The sequence below is a fragment of the Piliocolobus tephrosceles genome, chromosome 16 (assembly GCF_002776525.5).
Source record: "Piliocolobus tephrosceles isolate RC106 chromosome 16, ASM277652v3, whole genome shotgun sequence".
Taxonomy (NCBI): domain Eukaryota; kingdom Metazoa; phylum Chordata; class Mammalia; order Primates; family Cercopithecidae; genus Piliocolobus; species Piliocolobus tephrosceles.
Genome location: NC_045449.1, coordinates 47077171 through 47104509, shown reverse-complemented (window position 1 = coordinate 47104509; position 27339 = coordinate 47077171). Strand labels below are relative to the sequence as shown.

Sequence of the window (27339 nt, the reverse complement as noted above, 5' to 3'; positions counted from 1 at the left end):
GACAAGGTCAGTACGGATTAATCTTTACTTTAAGTGACAGATTTCTTCAAAGAAAATTCTAAGCTTGAGAAAGAGAAGTATGAGAATTTAGGCCCTATTTTTCAAGAGGAGCCCACGCTGGACTGATAAAAGCAACAGTACTACAAGCTAAGTTTATTGCTGGTACAAAGTAGTTCCTCTGGCCAGGCGGTATGGTGGCTCATGCCTGTAATCCCAGCACTTTGGGAGGACGAGGCAGGCAGATCACCTGAGGTCAGGAGTTCGAGACCAGCCTAGGCAACACATAGTGAAACCCCGTCTCTACTAAAAAAAAAAAAAATACAAAAATTAGCCAGGCATGGTGGCGCATGCCTGTAGTCCCAGCTACTTGGGAAGCTGAGGCAGGAGAATAGCTTGAATCTGGGAGGTGGAGCTTGCAGTGAGCCGAGATCGTGCCACTGCACTCCAGCCTGGGCGACAGAGTAAGACTCCGTCTCTAAAAAACAAAACAAAACAAAGTGATTTCTCTTGTCATGCTCAGATGACCTAGGACACATGGGCATGTGAGGTCCCACACCCTTTTAACATCCCATCTGGAGCTAAGGAACAAGGAGGGGCTGGCCTATTTTCCTCTGCACATGTTCATACTCTTGTACACTCACCTTCAATACTGGGCTGGAAAGAACAGTCCCCATCTCCAAGTGGTGCTAGAAATCAGGGAATCAAGTACTGCAGATAAATTTTCCAAATGTAACAATCTCTCCATGGTCCCTCCCTCCCCCAGTGCTTCCTGATACAGCCAATAACTATGAACACAATCAAAGGCTGAGAGACAAATTATTTTTTTGGATTTGTATTTTTCCATAAAATACAAATGCTGATTCATCAGTGAGTCAGTAAATGAAAAAGGGTCTCTTAAGTATCTTATAAACACTAAGTATTCTTTCCCAGTCTGGATTTCCTTAAAGTCACATCACTCACAAGCAGGCTTATCTTCCACTTCTGCCATTTGAAGGCTGGTCTATGCCCAGCCTGAACCAGGGGAAATGTACAGAACTCACCAAAATTTTACCAACACTCTGATAGCGTTTTATTTCAAACTCTGATCCCTGCCCTGTGATTACAAAGAGGATGCTGCTGGTTCTCTCTCACAGTCCCTGCTGTGGAAAAAACTGGTATCCAATGTTCTCTGAAACATACTGTCTTTCATCTAGACTCAGAAGCTAGACATAAAATTTAAAAAAGAAGAGTGTACATGGCCATGTTATACCTGCCACCTGCTAGGGCCCAGCCATCAGCCATGGTTGCTGAGGATGAGACTACTGAAAAGACCTGAGCAGGATGGGAGAGAACAAAGGTAGTTCTTTCTATAGCATGATGGGAATGGGAGACTTCAAAGCTTCCAGCAGCCTCATCACCCAGGCTTCACCGCAGAAGTCATTTTTGTCATCAGGCTAGCTGAGGCTTCTGGGCCTCTCCTTGTGCCTCTTCATATTCTTCTTCTGGTTTCAGCTGAGGGCCAGGGATCATCACCGTCTGAAAGAGTAGGATGCCAAGTTACCCACCAACCAAGGCCATGGCTAACCCAGAAGAACTTCATCCCCTGCTCCCACCCATCCATCCACCCACCCACCAAGCCTTCCCTTCCCCGGTGGTGAATCACCCCCTCTTGCCACTAGGGGGAGCCCAACAGAGTGGCTTAGGAGACCCCAAGTACTGCCTCAGCTCTCTTAAACCATGCAAGCCACCTTACCTTAAGGATGGGCTGCTTAGGGGGTGCCCATGGGGGAACGATCTTGCTATGCATTCTCCAGCTTCCATATGGGTTTGTCAACTGCTTTTCGAATACAACATACTCCAGGACATCCTTGGGTACATCTTCCTGTCCATACATCAACCGGCCAAACCGGTCATAGATGGCCAGAGTCTGCAAGGATAAAAGCAAATCTGGCCTCTTAGTTTTTTTGGTGTGTGAGTGTGAGTTGTTTGTTTTATTGCCACACAATCTTTTTTTTTTTTTTTTTTGAGATGGAGTCTCACTCTGTTGCCTTGGCTGGCGTGCAGTGGTATGATACTGTCTCACTGCAACCTCCGCCTCCTAGGTTCAAGTGATTCTCCTGCCTCAACCTCCTGAGTAGGTGAGAGTACAGACACACACTATCATGCCTGGCCAATTTTTCTATTTTTAGTATACACGGGGTTTTGCCATGTTGGCCAGGCTGGTCTTAAACTCCTGACCTTGTGATCTGCCCGCTGTGGCCTCCCAAAGTGCTGGGATTACAGGTGTGAGTTACTGTGCCCAGCCAGAAAAAATCTTAATGGGTAGAAAAAAAATTATCTTGGAATTCTGAATCTAGGACTATCTGATCAACTACTGACACTTTACTCTTACAGGTTCTTTGATGGGGGCAGGGATAGAGGAAGTCAAGACCAAGAAGGAGTGGGGCACAATGGCTCATGCCTATAGTCCCAGCACTTTGGGAGGCTGAGGTGGGCAGATCACTTGAGCCCAGGAGTCTGAGACCAGCTTGGGCAAAATGACAAGACCGGTCTCTACAAAAAATACTAAAATTAGCCAGGCGTGCTGGCATGCCCCTGTAGTCCCAGCTACTTGGAGGCTGAGGTGGGAGGATTGCTTCAGCCCAGGAGGTTGAGGCTGCAGTGAGCCATAATCACATCACTGCACTCCAGCCTGGGTGACAGAATGACGGGGGCAGGGAGAAAAAAAAAAAAACACAGGAAGGGTGGGAGAGAATATCCTCACACATGTCTTAGTAGAGCCAACACGTAACAGTGGGAAGGCGACAGCAGCACAGCAAGGAAGACAGATCACAGTGTACCTTTTGCTACTATTTACAGTCCTGGGCAACCACACCCAGCACTCCAGAGGGAGGTGCCCAAGCTCAGTGTGAAGAAAAGCTGGGAGGAAGGCAGACTAGTGCCTCTACCTGCCGGGTGTGCATGCGTACGGTGACCTGGCCGTACACGTTGCCCTGATTCATCATACTTGAACAGCGAACTTGAACAACATGGGAGGGCTCTAAAGATTCCACGAAGCTCCAGCGGACGGTCTTATATTTGATGTCCCAAGTCATGTCCTAAGGGCAGAGGAGAACAAGTTCAACTGGATTTTTCCCTCCCTTTAAGGAAGCTGGTGCTGCCACACTGCTCTTACTTCCTGCAAGACTACAGCCAACAGGCAGCACATTTCCCACCACATACTCTCTTGTGCCTGTTCTCTCTCGCACCTTCCTAAGTTTTGATTAAGCTATTGGTCAAGTTCACCTGACAACTCTCTCTTTATCTAAATCACAACTTCAGACCCACCTTCCTCTTTGAGCACCCTTCTCCAAATCAATGAAAACCACATTCCAAACTGCCAGCATGCCCAATATACCATCATCCCTCCCGTACACTTTCATAATCTGGCAATTATTGCATGTACTTGTGTTGACTGCATATATATATATTTTTTCCCACTCACCTATTAACAATGAAAAGTGAGAATTTTACAGGACTTAAGGGCTAAACTGCTAGGACTGGGGAAGACTTATAGAAACTGAAGTTCTACTGATAGAAACTCAAGGTTCTTTTTTTTTTTTTTTGAGACAGGAATCTCGCTCTGTTGCCAAAGCTGAAGCACAGTGGCGCGATCTCGGCTCACTGCAAGCTCCACCTCCCAGCTTCACACCATTTTCTTGCCTCAGCCTCCCAAGTAGCTGGGACTACAGGCGCCCACCACCATGCCCTGCTAATTTATTTGTATTTTCAGTAGAGACGGGGTTTCACCATGTTAGCCAGGATGGTCTTGATCTCCTGACCTTGTGATCCACCCGCCTCAGCCTCCCAAAGTGCTGGGATTATAGGCGTGAGCCACTGCACCCAGCCCCAAGTTCTTATTCTTGAATCTCTAACTGAACCACAAAGTTCTTATCCTTGGGGGTCCCTCCAAGTGCCTCACACTGCTGTTACCACTCAATATAAGCCTCATGAACTCTGGTTAAATCCTTCATGATAGTGCAGGCATACGGAGATGTGGCCTCGTATAGCCCATATCCAAGCCTCAGGATGCTCCTGCAGTGTCATGACTGCTGGCTGAGGGACCTCTTTTATTCGCCAGGGCCCTTACCAGAGTCCGTGTCAAGACATTATCATTCAGCTACAAGCAATGAAACTTCAGCTTGTACCTTAAACTTCCTACACTCTCAAAACTGATCCTTCTTAAGAGAAACCAGGCAGGGCACGGCGGGGCTCATGCCTGTAATCCCAGCACTTTGGGAGGCCAAGGTCAGTGGATCACCTGAGGTCAGGAGTTTGAGACCAGCCTGACCAACATGGAGAAACCCCGTCTCTACTAAAAATACAAAATTAGGCCATGTGTGGTAGCTCACACCTGTAATCCCAGCACTTTGGGAGGCTGAGGCGGGCGGATCACGAGGTCAGAAGATTGAGACCATCCTGGCTAACACGGTGAAACCCTGTCTCTACTAAAAATACAAAAAAATTAGCGGGGTGTGGTGGCGGGTGCCTGCAGTCCCAGCTAGTCAGGAGGCTGAGGCAGGAGAATGGCATGAACCCAGGAGGCGGAGCTTGCAGTGAGCCCAGATCTCGCCACTCCACTCCAGCCTGGGCGACAGAGCAAAGACTCTGTCTCAAAATAAATAAATAAATAAATCATTAGGCGGGCATGGTGGCGGGCGCCTGTAATCCCAGCTACTTGGGAGGCTGAGGCAGAAGAATCGCTTGAACCCGGGAGGTGGAGGTTGCAGTGAGCCAAGATCGCACCATTGCACTCCAGCCTGGGCAACAAGAGTGAAAATCTGTCTCAAAAAAAAAAAAAGAAAACAAAACAAAAACCAGAGACGATCTCTAGAATCTGTCCACTCAGTCACCCCACAGTTCTAAGGAGGATGAGAACTTACTGGAAAACAGTGTTCAGTTACCAAGGTATGAAGTCGGTCATGGTCTGAGCTACAAAAGAAAACAATAAATATCATTGACTACTGCTGTTATAATACCCTGTATGAAGACTGAAAATGGAAAACAATTCATTTTTATAAATGTTTTCAGCACATCTTGTATAAGCCAGGTATATAATATGCTAAATTCTAGGGGCACAAAGACAAACAATAATGTGATTTACCAGAAACCCCTGAGATCTAGTAGCAGAATAAAATTATATTACAAAAAAAAAAAATTTTTTTTTAATTATATTTAAATCTAAGGAGCAGGAGGAAATTTCTCTAAAATTACCACATATCCTTAAGATAGGTACCCTCACTGGGACATAGGACCTGATTTTTGCTCTAAGCTGGTATGAGCAACAAAGTTCAACACAAGTAACAATCAATAGCTTGTTTTTATCTCCTCTTGCCTCTGACCTAGCATCAGTACCATCTGGCTTGGCCTTATATCTTTTTTTTTTTTTTTTGTAGTCAGAGTCTCGCTCTGTCGCCAGGCTGGAGTGCAGTGGCGTGATCTCGGCTCACTGCAACCTCCACCTCCCGGGTTCAAGCGATTCTCCTGCCTCAGCCTCCTGAGTAGCTGGTACTACAGGCGCACGCCATGACGCCCACCTAATTTTTGTATTTTTAGTAAAGATGGGGTTTCACCATGTTGTTGGCCTTGTATCTTATAATCTCATCTTTGAACCTAGTCAAAGATAATCATGTCTTTCCTGGTCCTATTATCTCTCCTCTATCTTGCTGCTGCCAGAGTGGCCTGGTTATGCTGACTCTATACAGTAATAGTTAGAAAAACACAAAACAGCTAGGCACAGTGGCTCACGCCTGTAATTCCAGCATTTTGGGAGGCCGAGACGGGTGGATCACGAGGTCAGGAGGTCGAGACCATCCTGGCTAACAAGGTGAAACCCTACCTCCACTAAAAATACAAAAAAATTAGCTGAGTGTAGTGGCGGGTGCCTGTAGTCCCAGCTACTCGGGAGGCTGAGGCAGGAAAACAGCATGAAACCGGGAGGCAGAGGTTGCGTTGAGCTAAGATTGTGCCACTGCACTCCAGCCTGGGCGACAGAGCGAGACTCCGTCTCAAAAAAAAAAACCAAAAAACAAAAAACCCCACAAAACAGACAACAAACCCTAGCTCCTGTAGGTACAAGATTTTAGGAGGGTTCCTAACTGATGAGTATCAAATCTAAGGCCATAGATTAGCTTCTTTCAGATACACACATGACTTTTTCCCAGTTTACTATGAGCAGTTTAACTCTTTGTCCCCTTTGAAAAATCTTGCTCTCTAAGCCCAGAGTGGGTAAAGGATTAGTTCTAACATATCTATCTGCTTCCCTTTCATCTCCATTCCTACTAGGAAAGATTCCAAGTCATTTCCTCTACTGTAGGAACAGACTAGACTAGACTGAGCTGTGGTGACAACTACCATGACTGGCACCTCTGAGTGAACTCTTCCTCCTCACTATCCTGGCACAGAAGTCTTCGGTGGAAATAAATAAACTCAATTTTCCATGAGTTCATTTACTATTTTGCAATAGAATTTACTCTGAAAAGGTAGACATCTGCTTCTGCAACATAACAGACTGAGTTAATGTAAAACTACTCCTACTATAAACATTTAAAAATGTTGGATAAAATGGGCCAGATGCGGTGGCTCACCCCTGTAATCCCAGCACTTTGGGAGGCCAAGGCAGGCGTTATCATGAGGTCAGGAGATCAAGACCATCCTGGCCAACATGGTGAAACCATGTCTCTACTAAAAATACAAAAATTAGCCAGGTCCAGTGATACACACCTGTAGTCTTAGCTACTCAGGAGGCTGAGGCAGGAGAATGGCTTGAACCCAGGAGGCAGAGGTTGCAGTGAGCCAAGATCGCGCCACTGCACTCCAGCCTGGCAACAGAGTGAGATTCCATCTCAAAAAAAAGAAGGACATGTTGAATAAAATGTGAAATAGACAAATATACTTTTTTTGGGGGGGGTGGATTGCACCACGGCCCTCCAGCCTGGGCGACAGAGTAAGACTTTGGGACTAAAGGTGTGCGCCACCACACGCAGCTTATTTTTGTATTTTTAGTAGAGTTGGGGTTTCACATGTTGGCCAGGTTGGTCTCGAACTCCTGGACTCAAGTGATCTGCCTGCCTCGGCCTCCCAAAGTACTGCAATTATAGGCATGAGCCACCATACCCGACCAAAAAACAATTTGACAGAAACCACCGCTAAGGAAACCCAGACATTGTAATTATTAGTAAAGACACAAATCAATTGTCCTAAATATGCCCAATGAGCTAAAGGAAACCATGGACAAAGAAGTAATGAAATCAGAAAAACAATGTGTGAATACATTGAGAATATCGCTAAAGAGACAGAAATTATACAAGGGAACCAAACAGAAACTATGGAGCTAAAAAGTACAATAAATTTTAAAATTCACTAGAGGGGTTCAACAGCAGATTTGAGCAGGCAAAGATCAGTGAACTTGAGGATAAGGTAATTAAAATTACATAGTCTAAAATGCAAAGAGAAAAAAGAATGAAGAAAAACAAACAAAACCTTGAGGAACCTATGGGACATCATCAAGTATACCAAATACACATCACAGGAGTCCCAGAAAAAGAAGAAAGAAATGGATTGAAAAAAAAATTTGAAGAAATAATGCGGCCAGACACAGTGGCTCACACCTGTAATCCCAGCACTTTGGGAGGCCAAGGTGGGTGGATCACCTGAGGTCAGGAGTTCAAGAGCAGCCTGGCCAACAGGGTGAAACCCTATCTCTACTAAAAAGTACAAAACTTAGCCGGGTGTTGTGGCAAGCACCTGTAATCCCAGCTACTTGGGAGACTGAGGTAGGAGAATCGCTTGAACCTGGGAGGCAGAGCTGCAATGAGCCGAGATCAGGCCACTGCACTCCAGCCTGGGCAACAAGAGTAAAGCTCCATCTCAAAAAATAAAATAAAATATAAATAAAATGCAAAAAAGAAAGAAATAATGGCCGCAGACATCCCAAATCTGATGAAAGACATTAATATGTACATCCAGGAAGCTAAAAAACCTCCAAGCAAGATAAACTGAAAGAAATCCATACCAAGAAACATTAAAACCAAAGTGTCAAAACCCAAAGACAAAGAATGAATCTTGAAAACAGCAACAGGCTGGGCATAGCAGCTCATGTCTATCATCCCGACACATTGGGAGGCAGAGGCAAGAGGATCACTTGAGGCCAGGAGTTCGAGACCAGCCTGGGCAACAAAGCGAGACCCCTGTCTCTACAAAAAATTAGAAAAAAAAAAAAAATTAGCCAGGTGCTGTGGCACACACCTGTAGTCCTAGCTACTCAGGGACTAAGGTGGGAAGATCGCTTGAGCCCAGCAGGTTGAGGCTGCAGTGGAGCTATCATTGCACCACTGTGCTCACTCCAGCCTGGCTAAAGAAGTGAGAACCTGACAAGAAAAGAAAGAAAGAGAGAGAGAGAGAGAGAAAGAAAGAAAGAAAGACAGGAAAGAAACAAAGGCTAAAGGGGATCCTTCAGGCTAAAATGAAAGGACACCAGAAAGTAACTCAAAACCACAAGAAAAAAACAAAAAACACTAGTAAAAGTAACTACATAGGTAAATATAAAAGCCTGTATTGTACTTTTGGTTTGTAATTCATCATTTTTCATCCTATATGATTTAAAAGGCAAATGCATAAAACAATAATTATGAATTGATGTAATGGGCACCCAAGGTATAAAACTGTAATCTGTGATAATGAAGCAGGAGAGACATAATAAAGTGGGAGAGAGAGACATATAGGAGCAGAGTGTTTGTATATTATTGAAACTAAGTTGGTATTATTCAAACTAGGTTGAACTAGCCACCGCGCCTGACCGTGTTTCTCTATTTCTGCAAAAACCACTGTTGGGGACAGGCGCAGTGGTTCAAGCCTGTAATCCCAACACTTTGGGAGGTCGAGGCAGGTGGATCATTTGAGGTCAGGAGTTTGAGACCAGCCTGGCCATTTAATGGGAAAGGACAGTCTCTTCAATAAATGGTGCTAGAAAAATGAATATTCACATGCAAAAAACAGCAAAAACATCACATACTTTTCACTACATACAAAAACTAACTCAAAATGGAGCAAAGACCTAAATGTGAGAACTGAAACTATAAAAATCTTAGAGAAAAAGAAAGGGGAATTACTTCATGACACTGGATTTGGCAATGATTTCTTGAATATGACACCAAAAGAAAAAACCCAATATGGTAACAAAAGAAAAAAACTTGATAAACTGGATTTCATCAAAATCAAAAACTTTTTTGCATCAAAAGATACTATCAAGAGTGAAAAGATGGCCGGGCGTGGTGGCTCATGCCTGTAATCCCAGCACTTTGGGAGGCCGAGGCAGGTGGATCACCCAAGGTTGGGAGTTCAAGACTAGCCTGGCCAACATGCTGAAACCCTGTCTCTATTAAAAATACAAAAATTAGCCAGGTGTGGTGGCACATGCCTGTAATCCCAGCTACATGGGAGGCTGAGGCAGGAGAATTGCTTGAACCCAGGAGGCAGAGGTTGCAGTGAGCCGAGATCGCGCCATTGCACTCCAGCCTGGGCTTCAAGAGCAAAACTCCATCTCTAAAAAAAATAATAATAAAAGAGTGAAAAGTCAAACCATAAAATGGGGGAAAATATTAGCAAAGCATTTATCTGATAAGGAATTAATATCCAAAATAAATAAAGAACTCCTATAACTCAACAATAAAATAACAGCCTAATTTTAAAATAGACCTTTCTGGGCTGGGTGCAGTGGCTCACGCCTGTAATTCCAGCACTTTGGAAGGCTGAAGCGGGTGGATCATCTGAGGTCAGGAGTTCAAGACCAGCCTGGTCAATAGGGTGAAACCCGTATCTACTAAAAATACAAAAAATTAGCTAGGCATGGTGGCGGGCGCCTATAGTCCCAGCTACTCAGGAGGCTTGAGGCAGGAGAATGGCATGAACCTGAGAGGCGGAGGTTGAAGCCAGCCGAGATCTCGCCACTGCACTCCAGCCTGGGTGACAGAGCAAGACTCCATCTCAAAAAAAAAAAAAAAGAATAAAAAGGAAAGTAATAGGTATCCGTGAGGATGTAGAGAAACTGGAATCCTTGTGCATTGGTCGTAGGAATGTAAAACAGTGTAGCTGCTATGGAAAACCATATGGTGGTTCCTCAAAAAGTTAGGGTTTTTTTTGAGACAGAGTCTCATTTTGTCACTGAGGCTGGAGTCTAGTGACACAATCTTAGCTCACCACAGCCTCAAAAATCCCTGGGCTCAAGCAATCCTTCTGCCTTAGCACCTCGAATAGCTGAGACTACAGGCATGCGCCACCACGCCTGGCTGATTTTTTTTGTTTTTTTTTTTTGAGACAGAGTCTCGCTGTGTCGTCCAGGCTGGCATGCAGTGGTGCAATCTCCACTCACTGCAAGCTCCGCCTCCCAGGTTCACGCCATTCTCCTGCCTCAGCCTCCCGTGTAGTTGGGACTACAGGCGCCTGCCACCGCACCCGGCTAATTTTTGTATTTTTTTTTTTTTAGTAGAGACGGGGTTTCACCGTGTTAGCCAGGATGGTCTTGATCTCCTGACCTCGTGATCCACCCGTCTCAGCCTCCCAAAGTGCTGGGATTACAGGCGTGAGCCACCATGCCTGGCCCTGGCTGACTTTTTAAATTTTTTTGTAGAGATGGGGGTCTCACTCTGTTGCCCAGAAACAATCCTCCCACTTTGGCCTCCAAAAGTGCTGGATTACAGGTATGAGCCACCTAGCCCCTCACAAAGTTAAACACAGAGCTACCATGTGATCCAACAACTTCAGTTCTGAGTATATACCCAAATGAATTGAAAGCATGAACTCAAAGAGATATTTGTACACCAACAATCACAGCAGCATTATGCCACAATAAAAGGTGGAAACAACCTGAATGTCCATCACTAGATGAATGGATAAACAAAATGTGGTGCATATACATACAATAAAATATTATTCAGCCTTAATAAAGAAACACATGGCTGGGCGCGGTGGCTCAAGCCTGTAATCCCAGCACTTTGGGAGGCCGAGACGGGCGGATCACGAGGTCAGGAGTTCGAGATCATCCTGGCTAACACGGTGAAACCCCGTCTCTACTAAAAAATACAAAAAGCTAGCCGGGCGAGGTGGCTGGCGCCTGTAGTCCCAGCTACTCGGGAGGCTGAGGCAGGAGAATGGTGTGAACCCGGGAGGCGGAGCTTGCAGTGAGCTGAGATCCGGCCACTGCACTCCAGCCCGGGCGCAGAGCGAGACTCCATCTCAAAAAAAAATAAAAATTAAAAAAAATAAAAATAAAAATAAAGAAACACATGTAGCCAGGCATGGTGGCCCATACCTGTAATCCCTGCATGTAGGGAGGCTAAGGCAGGTGGATCACCTGAGGTCAGGAGTTTGAGACCAGTCTGGCCAACATGGTGAACCCCATCTCTACTAAAAATACACAAATTAGCGGGGTGTGGTGGCAGGTGTCTGTAATCCCAGCTACTTGGGAGGCTGAGGCTGGAGAATCGCTTGAACCCAGGAGGCAGAGGTTGCAGTGACCAGAGATCGAGCCATTGCACTCCAGCCTGGGTGACAAGAGTGAAACTCCATCTCAGAAAATAAGTAAGTAAATAAATAAAAATAAGGAGACACATACTATAATATATATGAACATTGAAGACATCATGCTAAGTGAACTAAGCCAATCGCAAAAGGTCAAAAACTGTAAGATTCCACTTATTTGAGATACCTAGATGCCTTCGTCTGTTCAGGATGCTATAACAAAAATACCATAAACCAGGTGGCTTATAAACAACATGTATTTCTCACAGTGCCTTGATCTTGGACTTCCTAGCCTCTAGAACTCTCACAGTCTGGTGAGAGCCTGTTCTTCATAGATGGTGACTTCTTGCTGTGTCCTCAACGGGTAAAAGGGGTGCACAAGCTCCCTCGGGTCTTTTTTTTTTTTTTTTGAGACGGAGTCTCGCTCTGTCACCAGGATGGAGTGCAGTGGTGCAATCTCAGCTCACTGCAAGCAACCTCTACTTCCTGGTTCAAGCAATTCTCCTGCCTCAGCCTCCCGAGTAACTGGGACTACAGGTACGTGCCACCACGCCCAGCTAATTTTTGTGTCTTTAGTAGAGACAGGGTTTTACCATGTTGGCCAGGATGGCCTCGATCTCTTGATCTCGTGATCCACCTGCCTCAGCCTCCCAAAGTGCTGGGATTACAGGCGTGAACCACCGTGCCCGGCCCCTCAGGTCTCTTTCATAAGGGCACTATTCCCATTCATGAGGGCTCCACTCTCATGACCTCATCACCTCCCAGAGGTCCCCCCACAGCCTATACCATCACCTTGGGGGTTAGGATTTCGACAAATGAATTTTCAGGAGACACAAACATTCAGACCATAGCATCAGGATGGTTAAATTCATAGAGAAAGAAAGTAGACGGCTGGGTGTGGTGGCTCAAGTCTGTAATCCCAGCACTTTGGGAGGCCGAGGTAGGAGGACCACTCGAGGCCAGGAGTTTGAGACCAGTCTGGCTAACATGGTAAAACCCCATCTCCACTAAAAATACCAAATAAATAAATAAATAAAGTAGAATGGAGGTTACCAGGTGATAAGGGAAGAGGGCAATGGGGAATTACTGCTTAGTGGGTACAAAATTTCTGTTTGGGCTGAACACAATCTGGAAATGGATAGTGGTAAGAATTGTACAACATTGTGAAGGTACTTAATGCCACTGAATTATATACTTCAAAATGATTAAAATTGTAAATTTTATATTGTGTATTTTACCACAAATGTGTAAAAGCTATTATTAATCGTATAATTTTTTTTTTTTTTTGAGACGGAATCTCGCTCTGTCGCCCAGGCTGGAGTGCAATGGCGCAATCTCAGCTCACTGCAAGCTGCACCTCCCGGGTTCACACCATTCTCCTGCCTCAGCCTCCTGAGTAGCTGGGACTACAGGTGCCCGCCACTGCACCCGGCTAATTTTTTGTATTTTTAGTAGAGACAGGGTTTCACCATGTTAGCCAGGATGGTTTCAATCTCCTGACCTCATGATCCACCCGTCTCGGCCTCCCAAAGTGCTGGGATTATAGGCGTGAGCCACCGCGCCTGGCCCCAATCTTATAATTTTTAAGATAAATTATTGTCTTTGATTTTTCTAAAATATCTATTTGTTTTAAAAAAATGCAGGAATACAAAATGACAAGAAAACTGTACCAACACTTTGGGAGGACAAGGTGAGAGGACTGCTTGAGGCCAGAGTTCGAGACCAGCCTAGGCAACATAGCAAGACCCTGTCTCTACAAAAAATTTAAAAATTAGCCAGGTATGGGCCAGGCACGGTGGCTCAAGCCTGTAATCCCAGCACTTTGGGAGGCCGAGACGGGCAGATCACGAGGTCAGGAGATCGAGACCATCCTGGCTAACACGGTGAAACCACGTCTCTACTAAAAATACAAAAAACTGGCCGGGCGCGGTGGCTCAAGCCTGTAATCCCAGCACTTTGGGAGGCCGAGAGGGGTGGATCACGAGGTCAGGAGATCAAGACCATCCTGGCTAACACAGTGAAACCCCATCTCTACTAAAAAAAAAGGCAAAAAACTAGCCGGGCGAGGTGGCGGGCGCCTGTAGTCCCAGCTACTTGGGAGGCTGAGGCAGGAGAATGGCGTAAACCCGGGAGGCGGAGCTTGCAGTGAGCTGAGATCCGGCCACTGCACTCCAGCCTGGGCGACAGAGCGAGACTCCGTCTCAACAACAACAACAAAAAAAAAACACAAAAAATATCTGGGCGACATGGCGGGTGCCTGTAGTCCCAGCTACTCCGGAGGCTGAGGCAGGAGAATGGCATGAACCCAGGAGGCGGAGCTTGCAGTGAGCTGAGATCCGGCCACTGCACTCCAGCCTGGATGACAGCGAGACTCCGTCTCAAAAAAAAAAAAAAAAAAAAAAAAATTAGCCAGGTATGGTAGCATGTACTAAGTCTCAGCTACTTGGGAGGCTGAAGTGGGAGAATCATTTGAGCCTGGGAGGTCAAGGCAGCAGTGAGGTGTGATTGCGCCACTGTACTCTAGCCTGAGTGACAGAGCAAGATCCTGTCTCAAAAACCAAAAACAAGTTCAAGCCTGTAATCCCAGCACTTTGGGAGGCCGAGACGGGCGGATCACGAGGTCAGGAGTTCGAGACCATCCTGGCTAACACAGTGAAACCCGATCTCTACTAAAAAATACAAAGAGCTAGCCGGGCAAGGTGGCTGGTGCCTGTAGTCCCAGCTACTCGGGAGGCTGAGGCAGGAGAATGGCGTAAACCCGGGAGGCGGAGCTTGCAGTGAGCTGAGATCCGGCCACTGCACTCCAGCCCGGGGACAGAGCAAGACTCCCTCTCAAAAAAAAAAAAAAAAAAAAAACAAGGCCGGGCACAATGGCTCACACCTGTAATCCCAGCACTTTGGGAGGCTGAGGCAGGTGGATCACCTGAGGTCAGGAGTACGAGACCAGCCTGACCAATACGGTGAAATGCCATCTCTACTAAAATTACAAAACTCAGCTGGGCATCATGGCATGCACCTGTAGTCTCAGCTACTCCGGGGGCTGAGACAGGATAATTCCTTGAACCCGGGAGGCAGAGGTTGCAGTGAGCAGAGATCGCACTACTACACTCCAGCCAGGGCAACAGAGCAAGACTCCATCTCAAAAACAAAAACAAAAATGACAGGAACTAACTAAAACCCAAAAGAAACAAATAAGACAAGAGAAAATGGACCTATTGAAGACATAGATTTTGAAGTTATCAGACACAGATTTTAAAATAACTGTGATTAGTATGTTCAAGAAATTAGATGACAGAATAGAGAATTTTACCAGAGAACTGGACACACACACACACACACACACACATCAATGAAAATTCTAAAAGTGAAAAACAGAAAATAAATATAAAATTAAAAACTCGATAGGTAGGTTAACAGCAGATTAGCTACAACTGAAAAGAAGACAGGAAGATAGATCAGAGAATATCCAGACTAAAGCTGGAGAGGGAAAAAAAAGGTTGGAAAAATATAGAAAAGAGCTGAAGACACATTTGGCACATAGTGAAAGATCTAACATATGTGTATTCAGAACTACACAAGGAGATGAGAAAGTGGAGCAGAAGCAACATCTGAAGAGATGAGTTCTGACTGAGAATTTTCCAACACTGACAAAAAAAGCACCCAAAGATTTAAGAAGCAATATGAACCCAGAGCAGGATAAAAGACACACACATGGCCTGGTGTGGTGGCACATGCCTATAATCCCAGCATTTTGGGAGTCTGAGGGGAAGGATCGCTTGAAGCCAGGGATTCAAGACTAGCCTGGGCAACAAGGCCAGACCCTGTCTTTACAAAAAAACTAAAAAATAAATAAATAAAATAAATAAAAATTTAAGAAGACATAGATAAATCATAGTAAACTGCTGAATACTAAAGAGAGAGAAAAAATCGTTTTTTTTTTTTTTTTGAGATGGAGTTTTGCTCTGTCGCTGAGGCTGGAGTACAGTGGCACGATCTCAGCTCACTGCAACCTCGGACTCCCAGATTCAAGTGATTCTCCTGCCTCAGCCCCTCCGGAGTAGCTAGGATTACAGGCATGCACCACCATACCTGACTAATTATTGGATTCTTTTTTTTTTTTTTTGAGACGGAGTCTCGCTCTGTCGCCCGGGCTGGAGTGCAGTGGCCAGATCTCAGCTCACTGCAAGCTCCGCCTCCCGGGTTTTACGCCATTCTCCTGCCTCAGCCTCCTGAGTAGCTGGGACTACAGGCGCCCGCCACCTCGCCCGGCTAGTTTTTTTTTTTTTTTTTGTATTTTTTAGTAGAGACGGGGTTTCACCATGTTAGCCAGGATGGTCTCGATCTCCTGACCTCATGATCCACCCGTCTCAGCCTCCCAAAGTGCTGGGATTACAGGCTTGAGCCACCACGCCCGGCTGGATTTTTTTTTTTTTGAGATGGAGTCTTGCTCTGTCACCCAGGCTGGAGTGCAATGGTGCGATCTTGGCTCACTGCAACCTCCGCCTCCCGGGTTCAAGCAATTCTCCTGCGTCACCCTCCCGAGTAGCTGAGATTACATGCATGTGCCACCACATCTGGCTAATTTTTTTATTATTATTATTAGTAGAGACGGGGTTTCACCATATTGGCCAGGCTAGTTTCGAACTCCTGACCTTGTGATCTGCCAGCCTCGGCCTCCCAAAGCACTGGGATTACAGGCGAGAGCCACCATGCCCAGCCCGAGAGAAAATCTTCAAAGCACACAAAGTCAGCTGGGCACAGTGGCTCACACCTGTAATCCCAGCATTTTGGGAGGCCAAGGTGGGCGGATCACAAAGTCAGGAGTTCAAGAACAGTCTGGCCAATATGGTGAAACCCCGTCTCTACCAAAAATACACAAATTAGCTGGGCGTGGTGGTGGGCACCTGTAGTTCCAGCTACTCTAGAGGATGAGGCAGAAGAATCATTTCAAACCGGGAGGCGGAGGTTGCAGTGAGTAAAAACTGTGCTACTGCACTCCAGCCTGGGCGACAGAGCAAGACTCTGTCTCAAAAGACAAAGATAAATAAAAGCGCACAAAGTAAAAATAAACTTTAACAAAATTTTTTTTAAAAAAAGTTAATTTCTCAATAGAAACAACAGTAACGCTGAAGAGGGCGGATCACCTGAGGTCAGGAGTTCGAGATCAGCCTGGCCAACATGACAAAACCCCATCTCTACTAAAACTACAAAAATTGGCCAGGTGCAGTGGCTCACGCCTGTAATCCCAGCACTTTAGGAGGCCAAGACAGGCAGATCACGAGGTCAGGAGATCGAGACCATCCTGGCTTACACAATGAAACCCCATCTCTACTAAAAATACAAAAAAGTAGCCGGGCATGGTGGCGGGCGCCTATAGTCCCAGCTACTCAGGAGGCTGAGGCAGGAGAATGGTGTGAACCCGGGAGGCGGAACTTGCAGTGAGCCGAGATCAGGCAACTGCACTCCAGCCTGGGCGACACAGCAAGACTCCGTCTCAAAAAAAAAAAAAAATTAGGCTGAGCGCAGTGGCTCATGCCTGCAATCCCAGCACTTTGGGAGGCCAAGGTGGGTGGATTACTTGAGGTCAGGAGTTCAAGACCAGCCTGGCCAAAATGGTGAAACCCATCTCTATTAAAAATGCAGAAAATAGTCAGGTGTGGTGGTGCGTACCTGTAATCCCAGTTACTTGGGAGGGTGAGCAGGAGAACTGCTTGAATCTGGGAGGTAGAGGTTGCAGTGAGCCAAGATCACGTCACTGCACTCCAGCTTGAGCAACAGAACAAGAGTCTATCTCAAAAAAAAATAACAACAATGTTTTGAGAAATAAAACAAGGCTAGGCATAGTGGCTCACATCTGTAATTACAACACTTTGGGAGGCTGAGGCAGGCAGATAACCTGAAGTCAGGAGTTTCAGACCACCTGGCCAACATGGTAAAACCCCATCTGTACTAAAAATACAAAAATTAGCTGGGTGTGGTGGCGTGTACCTGAAATCCCAGTTACTTGGGAGGCTAAGGCAGGAGAATCGCTTGAACCCAGGAGGCAGAGGCTGCAGTGAGCCAAGATTGCACCATTACACTCCAGCCTGGGTGACAGAGCCAGACTCCATCTCAAAAAGGGAAAAAAAAAAAAAATGACCAGCCTCCGTAGTCTGGGCAACGTGGTGAAATCCCATCTCTACAAAAAATATGAAAACTGGCAGGGTGTGGTGGTACACCCCTAGAGTTTCAGCTACTCAGGGAGCTAAGGTGGGAGGATCACTTGAGCCCCGGAGCTGAGGCTGCAATAAGCGTGATTGCACCACTGCACTCCAGCTTGAGCAACAGAATGAGACAGTCTCAAAACAAGAAACAAAAACAAGAACAGCCTGGGCAACATCGTGAGATCCTATCTCTATTCAAAATAAATAAATTTTTTAAAAGAAATAAAAGTAAAATTAAATAATTAATGGATTTTAGACTATAGGTTTTGGGTCCCACCTGAAGCCCAGCCACAGCAGCCACAGATCAAAGAATGCCAGCAGCAGTCCATGGCTAGTACTTAAGATATTCCAGCCTCCTAATATTGATTCTCCATATTCCTAGCAGCCCTAACTTGAATGAATCAAGAAAAAGCTGGGTGGCCAGGCATGGTGGATCATGCCTATAATCTCATCACTGTGGGAGGCCAAGGCAGGAGGATTGCTTGAGCCCAGGAATTTGAGACTCGTCTAGGCAACACAGCAAAACCTTGTCTCTACAAAAAAAAATTTATTTTAATTAACCGGGTGTGGTGGCAGACGCCGGTGGTCCCAGCTCTACTTGGGGAACTAAGTAGAGTCCCTGAGAGAACCACTTGAGTCCAGGAGGTCAAGGCTGCAGTGAGCCATGATCATGCCACTGCATTCCAGACTGCACAACAGTGAGACTCCATCTCAATAAAAAAAAAAAAAAAAGGTGGGGGGGCTGGGCGTAGTGGCTTACGCCTGTAATCCTAACACTTTGGGAGACTGAGGTGGGAGGATTACCTGAGGTCAGGAGTTTGGGACCAGTCTGGCCAACATGGTGAAATCCCGTCTCTACTAAAATACAAAAAAATTAGCTGGACATGGTAGCGTGTGCCTCCAATCCCAGCTACTTGGGAGGCTGAGGCAGGGGAATTGCTTGAACCAGGGAGGTGGAGGTTGAGCTGAGATTGTGCCATTGCACTCCAGCCTGGGTGAGACAGCAAGACTCCATCTCAAAACAAAAAATTAAAAAATAAAAGTGGAGGGAGAGCTGGAAAGTTTCACAAGAAATATATTCAAAATAACCAAGGAAAGGGAAGTGAAGATACATAAGACAAACACACAAAAAAGATCAGGATGAATTCAGGGATCAGATGGGGTGAAAAAGGCAGCTATTCTAGCACAAGGTCCCAACACATGCAGGTGGAACTGAGACAGACCAAATGGTAGAAATTCCCAGAAGCAGAGAGAGGAGTGAAAGACAGCTTCAGTCACTAATTACTTCAAATATAGGAAGTTCTCTCACTCTAGATATCTTATCTGAAGGCAGAAAACAAATTTGTGCAAAACAAAAACAAACAAAAAACTGTGCCTAAAATAATAGCTAACTGCTGAGAACAGAATGGGTAAAGATAGGAAGTTCACTTACTTGTTGAGACAAAGGTGAGCTTCAATAAAGATATCCTTAGCTTTTTCAGGGAAGTCCTTTATTTTAAAATTGGCATCATAGTCTTTTATCCTCCGGATTCTGTAAAATTAAATCTGAGTATTACTTCTAAAGGTCTTCTCACAATTCCATAATTCACAGCTTACACTGAGCTCCATTCATGTCCACCTACTTACTCAATAATTGATTTTTTTTTTTTTTTTTTTGAGACGGAGTCTCACTCTGTCACCCAGGCTGGAGTGCAGTGGCTCACGCCTGTAATCCCAGCACTTTGGGAGGCCGAAGCAGGTAGATCACTTGAGGTCAGGAGTTTGAGACCAGCCTAATCAACATGGTGAAACACCATCTCTACTAAAAAAATTAAAATATGCTGGGCATGATGGTGCACACCTGTAATCCCAGCTACTCGGGAGGCTGAGGCACAAGAATCGCTTCAACCCGGGAGGCAGAGGTTGCAGTGAGCAGAGATCACACCACTGCATTCCAGCCTGGGTCAGAGAGAGAGACTACATTTCAAAAAGAAAAATAAAAAAAGTAGCTGGGCATGGTGGTGCTGTCTGTAATCCCAGCTACTTAGGAGGCTGAGGCAGGAGAATCACTTGAACTTAGAAGGCAGAGGTTGTAGTGATTGCGCCACTGCACTCTGGACTGGGCAACAGAGCGAGACTCCATCTCAAAAAAAAAGGGTCAGAATAACACTGGGCTTCTTTTTTTTGAGATGGAGTCTCGCTCTGTTGCCCTGACTGGAGTGCGGTGGCACGATCTCGGCTTACTGCAAGCTCTGCCTCCCGGGTTCACGCCATTCTCCTGCCTCAGTCTCCTCAGTAGCTGGGACTACAGGCGCCCACCATCACGCCCAGCTAATTTTCTTTGTATTTTTAGTGGAAACGGGGTTTTACTGTATTAGCCAGGATGGTCTCAATCTCCTGACCTCGTGATCCACCCACCTTGGCCTCCCAAAGTGCTGGGATTACAGGCGTGAGCCACTGTGCCTGGCCCTTTTTTTTTTTTTTTTTGAGATGGAGTGTCCATTGCACAGGCTAGAGTACAGTGGCACAATCTCGTCTCACTGCAACCTCCACCTCCTGGCTTCAAGTGATTCTCCTGCCTCAGACTCCCAAGTAGCTCGGACAACAGGCACACACTACCCCACCTGGCTAATTTTTGTATTTTTAGTAGACATGAGGTTTCACCATGCTGGCCAGGCTGGTCTCAAACTCCTGACCTCGTGATCTGCCCGCCTCAGCCTCCCAAAGTGCTAGGATTACAGGCCTGAGCCATGGCACCCGGCAACACTGGGCTTCCTAACAGCAACGTTAGGAGTTACAAAGACAGGCTGGGTGTGGTGGCTGACGCCTGTAATACCAGCACTTTGGGAAGCCGAGGCAGGCAGATCATGAGGTCAGGAGATCGAGACCATCCTGGCCAACATGGTGAAACCCCCATCTCCACTAAAAATACAAAAAATTAGCCAGGCATGATGACATGTGCCTATAGTTCCAGCTACTCGGGAGACTGAAGCAGGAGAATCACTTGAACCCAGGAGGCAGAGGTTGCAGTGAGCTGAGATCCTGCCACCACACTCCAGCCTGGGTGACAGAGCAAGACTCTGTCTCAAAAAAAAAAAAAAAGAAGAAGAAGTTACAGCTAGGTGGCTCATGCCTGCTGTAATCCCAGCACTTTGGGAGGCTGAGGTGGGCGGATCATAAGGTCAGGAGTTCGAGACCAGCCTGGCCAATATGGTGAAACCCTATCTCTACTAAAAATACAAAAATTAGCTGGGCATGATGATGGGCGCCTGTAGTCCCAGCTACTCAGGAGGCTAAGGCAGAAGAATCGCTTGAATCCGAGGCAGAGGTTGCACTGGGCAACAGTGTAAGACTCCGTCTCAAAAAAAATAAAAATAAAAATAAGTTACAAAGACAACAGAGCAGTGCTTTTATTATTAATTCATTCATTCATTCACTGAGACAGGGTCTCACTCTGTCGCCCAGGCTAGAGTACAGTGATGCCATCAGGGCTCTCTGCAGCCTTGACCTCTGGCGCTCAAGCAATCCTCCCACTTCAGCCTCCCAAGTAACTGGAACTACAAGTGTGCACTACCATGCTTGGCTAATTTTCACTTTTTTTTAGTTTTTGTAGAGACAAGGTCTCACTGTGTTGCCCAGCTGGTATTCAACTCCTGCTCAAGTGATCCTCCTGCCTCAGCCTCCCAAAGTATTGAGATTACAGGCATGACCCACCACGCCCAGACTTTGAGCAGTACTTTTAATTGAGGAAAAAATTATTTCTATCGCAGAAGTCAATACCTGGGCAAATTATATATGAAGTGGGAAAATAAAAGAAAGACTTCTTTTTAGGCTTGCAAGATCTCATTTATCCACCATGCAGCCTTTCCCAGGAAGCTGCTAGAAAATGTGCTCCATCAAAGTAATGAAATTATGAAAACATAAAGACATAGGACTCAAGCAACAGGGACTACAACATAAGAGGGAGGCAAGAGGAATATTAGATCCTAAGATGCACAGTTGGCCTTAAGAGCAACTAGTCCAGATTGAAACAGGTAAGAAGACTCCAGGAAGGATTTCTTGAAAAAGATGAAATTAATAAAATATTTAATGTTGCAGGGCGCGGTGGCTCACACCTGTAATCCCAGTACTTTGGGAGGCTGAGGCGTGTAGATAATGAGGTCAGGAGTTTGAGACCAGCCTAGCCAATATGGTGAAACCCCGTCTATACTAAAAATACAAAAAAATTAGCCAGGCATGGTGGTGAACGCCTGTAGTCCCACCTACTGGGGAAGCTAAGGCAGAAGAATTGCTTGAACCTGGGAGGAAGAGGTTGCAGTGAGCCAAGATCATGCCACTGCACCTCAGCCTGGGCAACAGAGTGAAACTCCCTCTCAAAAAAAAAATTTAATGTTTTGAATGCACAGAGAGGAAATTATATAACCCATAGTTCCATAAGCAAATGAGCAAATTAAGACACTTCACTTCAGAAAAAAAAAAATATTATGCAGGAAAGAAAAAGTATTCATAATGTACTCTATAACTCAGCCGTCAACAGCATTTTCCAAGTAATAACAATGTAAATGACAATCTGATTAAATTAAAGTGTTAATTTAAGTATGTTAAAGGAATTTATCCCAGGAATGTGAAGTTGGTTTAATATTTGAAAATCGGCCGGGCACGGTGGCTCAAGCCTGTAATCCCAGCACTTTGGGAGGCCGAGACGGACAGATCACGAGGTCAGGAGATCGAGACCATCCTGGCTAACACGGTGAAACCCCGTCTCTACTAAAAAATACAAAAAACTAGCCGGGCGAGGTGGCGGGCGCCTGTAGTCCCAGCTACTCTGGAGGCTGAGGCACGAGAATGTCGGGAACCCGGGAGACGGAGCTTGCAGTGAGCTGAGATCTGGCCACAGCACTCCAGCCTGGGCAACAGAGCGAGACTCCGTCTCAAAAAAAAAAAAAAAAAAAAAGAAAATCAATTAATAAGACCAGGCATGGTACCTCATGCCTGTAATGCCAGCACTTTGGGAGGTCAGGGAGGGTGGATCACCTGAGGTCAAGAGTCCAGGCTGGCTAACATGATGAAACCCTGTCTCTATTAAAAATGCAAAAATTGGCCGGGCGTGGTGGCTCACGCCTGTAATCCCAGCACTTTGGGAGGCCAAGGCGGGCAGATCACAAGGTCAGGAGATCGAGACCACGGTGAAACCCCGTCTCTACTAAAAAAAATACAAAAAATTAGCCGGGCGTGGTGGCGGGCGCCTGTAGTCCCAGCTACTAGGGAGGCTGAGGCAAGAGAATGGCGTGAACCTGGGAGGCGGGGCTTGCAGTGAGCCGAGACTGCCCCACTGTACTCCAGCTTGGGCAACAGAGCCAGACTCTGTCTCAAAAAAAAACAAAAAGGCCGGGCGCGGTGGCTCAAGCCTTTAATCCCAGCACATCCTGGCTAACAGGGTGAAACCCCATCTCTACTAAAAATACAAAAAAGCCGGGCATGGTGGTGGGGGCCTGTAGTCCCAGCTACTCGGGAGGCTGAGGCAGGAGAATGGCGTGAACCCGGGAGGCGGAGCTTGCAGTGAGCTGAGATCGCGCCACTGCACTCCAGCCTGGGCGACACAGTGAGGCTCCATCTCAAAAAATAAAATGAAAAATAAAAATAAAAAATAAAAATGCAAAAATTAGTGGGGTCTGGTGGTGCGCACCTGTAGTCTCAGCTACTCGGGAGGTTGAGACAGGAGAATCATTTGAACTTGGGAGGCGGAGGCTGCAGTGGCCACAATGGAGCCACTGCACTCCAGCCTGGGCAAAAGAACAAGACTCCATTTCAAAAAAAAAAAAAGAAAATCAATTAATAAGTCATATCAACAAAATAAAGAACAAATATCACATGATCATCTCAATAGACACAAAAAAGCATTTGACAAAATCTGACACCTCTTTATACTCTTTTAACCTCAAAGCCTTGCTTGTACTGTTCTGTTTCCCTAGAATGCTGTTCCTCACCACACTTCTCCATCTGGCTAACTCTAAAAAAATCCCAAACTTTTTTTTTGAGATCATAAGGTGGATCATAAGGTCAGGAGTTCGAGACCAGTCTGGCCAATATGGTGAAACCCTGTCTCTACTAAAAATACAAAATTAGCCGGGCATGGTGGCACATGCCTGAAATCCCAGCTACTCAGGAGGCTGAGGCAGGAGAATCGCTTGAACCCAGGAGGCAGAGGTTGCGGTGAGCCAAGATTGCGCCATTGCACTCCAGTCTGGGAAACAAGAGCAAAACTCTATCTCAAAAACAAACAAACAAACAAACAAAATCAAATATATGATTAAAAAAGGATTCAACACACTCCAAAGTCAACTCCCTAACTGATGTGACAAAAATTACCAATAAACTCAGGGATGCTAAGAATCAGAAGGCCCGCCGGGCGCAGTGGCTAACACTTGCAATCCCAGCACTTTGGGAGGCCGAGGCGGGCGGATCACGAGGTCAGGAGATCGAGACCATCCTGGCTAACACAGTGAAACCCCGTCTCTATTAAAAATACAAAAAAAAAAAAAAAAAAAATTACCCGGGCGTGGTGGCAGGCACCTGTAGTCCCAGCTACTTGGGAGGCTAAGGCAGGAGAAGGGTGTGAACCTGGGAGACGGAGCTTGCAGTGAGCTGAGATCGTGCCACTGCACTCCAGCCTGGGCAACAGAGCAAGACTCTGTCTCAAAAAAAAAAAAAAAAAGATCAGAAGGCCCACATTATTCTGCATTAAATACAGACTCTACTACAAAGAAGAAAATACCATCATGTTATTAAGAGAGTGATACCCAATCCAATTAACCTAAAAAGATCTCTTTGGGATAAAGTAGCAACAAGAAATTGTTATTCTAATACCAAGTCCCAACTGTGTCAGACACCTACGACATTTGCGATGCCACAGTCTTCTTCATTCGTTCAGTTCTCTGTATCAGTCCCTCCTTTGAAAGAGATGATATGCGTGCATCACCCTCAGGAGGAACATAGGCATCAAATATACCAGCTGTAATAAAGGAAGAAAAAAATTAAGAAAGCGTTGAAAGATTGAGAAAAACTCATAAAATTGAAGTAATGTACAATTGGGAAGGGTTGTGGATATGAAGTAGACTAATGAAACAGACTTCCATGTAGAGAGAACTATGTTACACTAAAAAAAAAAACAGAACAAGGCCGGGCGCGGTGGCTCACGCCTGTAATCCCAGCACTTTGGGAGGCTGAGGTGGGCAGATCACAAGGTCAGGAGTTCAAGACCAGCCTGGCCAAGATGGTGAAACCCCTACTCTACTAAAAATACTAAAACTAGCCAGGTATGGTGGCAGGTGCCTATAATCCCAGCTACTTGGAAGGCTGAGGTAGGAGAATCACCTGAACCTGGGGGACAGAGGTTGCAGTGAGCCGAGATTGTGCCACTGGGTGACAGAATGAGACTCTGTCTCAAAAAACAAAACAAAACAAAACAAAAAAAGCCAGAAAGATTTAAGTCTTCTCTCAGAGCCTCAGTTTCTACTTCCACAAAATGGGGAAATTTCACTCTTGCCTTCTACAGACAGTTTGAAAGTAAGTTCAAAGAACAACTTCATGATATACAGTATATATAAGGCTAATCATTATTGAGGTTGAACTGACTTCGTGCTTAATTAAATATCATCAATCATAGTCTAAGTCATCCCAAGTTCCAGAAGCTCTCTGACAGAAGGATCCCAGGTCAGGGTCCCAGAAATACCTCACCTGTACAGGCCAGATGTATGGAACGGTCTGATTTTTCTGGAGGAATAACCAATCCTGCTTTCCGGGCATGTTCCATAAACTCTTTTTCTGTTTTAAATTTACGTTGACAAACAGGAGGTGTGAAACGTTTTTTAGTTCTTACTGGAACTATAGCTGAGGACTGAGTCACCAGAACTGGCTGGAAGGTAAAGGAAAGGTTAGGAACCTAGAAAAAACATCTACTATGTTTTACAAACTCTAAGCAAAGCACTATAGAAAGGGCATATCCAAAGAATGCTTCAGGAACAATTATAAAACAATGATCACAAGGAAAAATGCATTAGGACCTTAATACTTATAGGTGTCTCTAAATAGAAGACAGTTGGCAACCTTTATTAACATCACATTTACTAAAGGCTTTCCTTTAGAACTTTCCACAGTACAGGACTATGCTAACTCCTACAGATCCCGAGTTGATTAAAGCAAGTTTCAAAGAACTGCTGGTGATGGGGAAACACCAACCCAATACTGAAATGAGCAAGAATACTATTCTTTATTACTTTATTTTTATTTTTTGAGACAGATCGCTAGCCTGGAGTGCAGTTGCACGATCACGGCTCACTGCAGCCTTGGCCTCCTGGGCTGTAGTTATCTTCCCACTGCAGCCTCCCAAGTAGCGCCATCGCACTCGACTAATTTAAACATTTTTGTAAAGACGGGGTCTTACTATGTTGCCCAGGCTCATTTCGAACTCCTGGGCTCAAGCCATCCTTCCGCCTCGGACTTCCAAGTGCTGAGATTACAAGTGTGAACCACCGCGCCTAACCCTGAATGCTATTCTTAAACCATAAGCAAAGTCCTCTTGTAGGCATCTGCTCCATATTTACTCGAGATATTTTGCTCATTCTATCGGGAGTTTCACTGTAAACTTTATTCTGTCGTTTTAGCACCCAACTGACCAATAAACCCTTGAAAGACCAGGGAACCTTTTCTCTCTGATCATGAGGTTTGCTCAGACGGGTCAGTGACAATATGGGACGCCCTCATTTTCGGCTACTCTTCAACGTAGTTCATTTATAAGAATCGAAGATTACGGAGTCCACCTTCCAACCCATTACTTGTCTCCCCTTTAACATCTCCTCGCCAGACGGACCCAAATCAATCCAGAAAAACTTAATCCCCGTTAATTCACTCGCTCTCACGGCCTTGTCTATGCTCTCCCCATTCGACCACTGAGCTCAGTAGCTGCGTCCTGTCCACCTCAGCCTCTTCCACGGCCTAGGTATGACTCGTACTGTTCCAGCTCACCAAGGACAATTGCACAGAGAGTATTTCCCTCGACTCTGTCCTCCTCTTCTAGCCCCTAGGGTCCTATCGACCCCGTCCCTACCCACCTGCCGAGACCACCAGCCCAAAACCCTCGATAAACGAGACAACCCTTGAGGTATGGGGGCTGCCATCTTGTTCCCGCAAAGGCCGCCGGGAAGGGAGCTGCGAGTGAAGAGCGTCGGGTAGGAGAGAAGCCGCATAGGGTGGAGCTAGCACAGGAGTGGAATTTTCCAGGGAGCGCGCCCTCCGCCGAAATGTGAGCAGCGAGGACGCGCACGTGCTCGCGGGAGTGGGGGAGGGTGGAGTACGGCCGCGCGTGCGCAGGGAGACGACGTTGGGCGTAGGGTGGAACGCACGGTTGTCACGCGCCAGCAAGAGAGCGCTTGAACGCGAGCTGCGCCTGCGCGCGAGGCTTTCTGGCGGCCGGGAAATAGGCATTGCTGTATGCTTGGCACATTGCTGTTTATACCATTCTTTAAAAAAAGAAAAGGAGGCCAGGCGCGGTAGCTCACGCCTGTAATCCCAGCACTTTGGGAGGCCGAGGCGGGTGGATCACCTGAAGTCAGGAGTTCCAGAC

The 27339-nt window shown here is 46.0% G+C and overlaps 1 protein-coding gene across 1 annotated transcript; it reads right to left on the bottom strand.

The window, feature by feature from the left end:
- Nucleotides 1-807: 807 nt before the first annotated feature.
- On the bottom strand, nt 808-27053 carry MRPL45 (mitochondrial ribosomal protein L45). The gene is made up of 8 exons (XM_023204319.1): nt 26828-27053; nt 25455-25632; nt 24612-24729; nt 19171-19269; nt 4902-4950; nt 2928-3077; nt 1733-1906; nt 808-1515 (listed from the first exon to the last, which is right to left on the bottom strand). The coding sequence occupies exons 1-8, from the start codon at nt 26960-26962 to the stop codon at nt 1429-1431; spliced, it is 990 nt and encodes a 329-aa protein (XP_023060087.1). The 5' UTR covers nt 26963-27053; the 3' UTR covers nt 808-1428.
- Nucleotides 27054-27339: the final 286 nt, after the last annotated feature.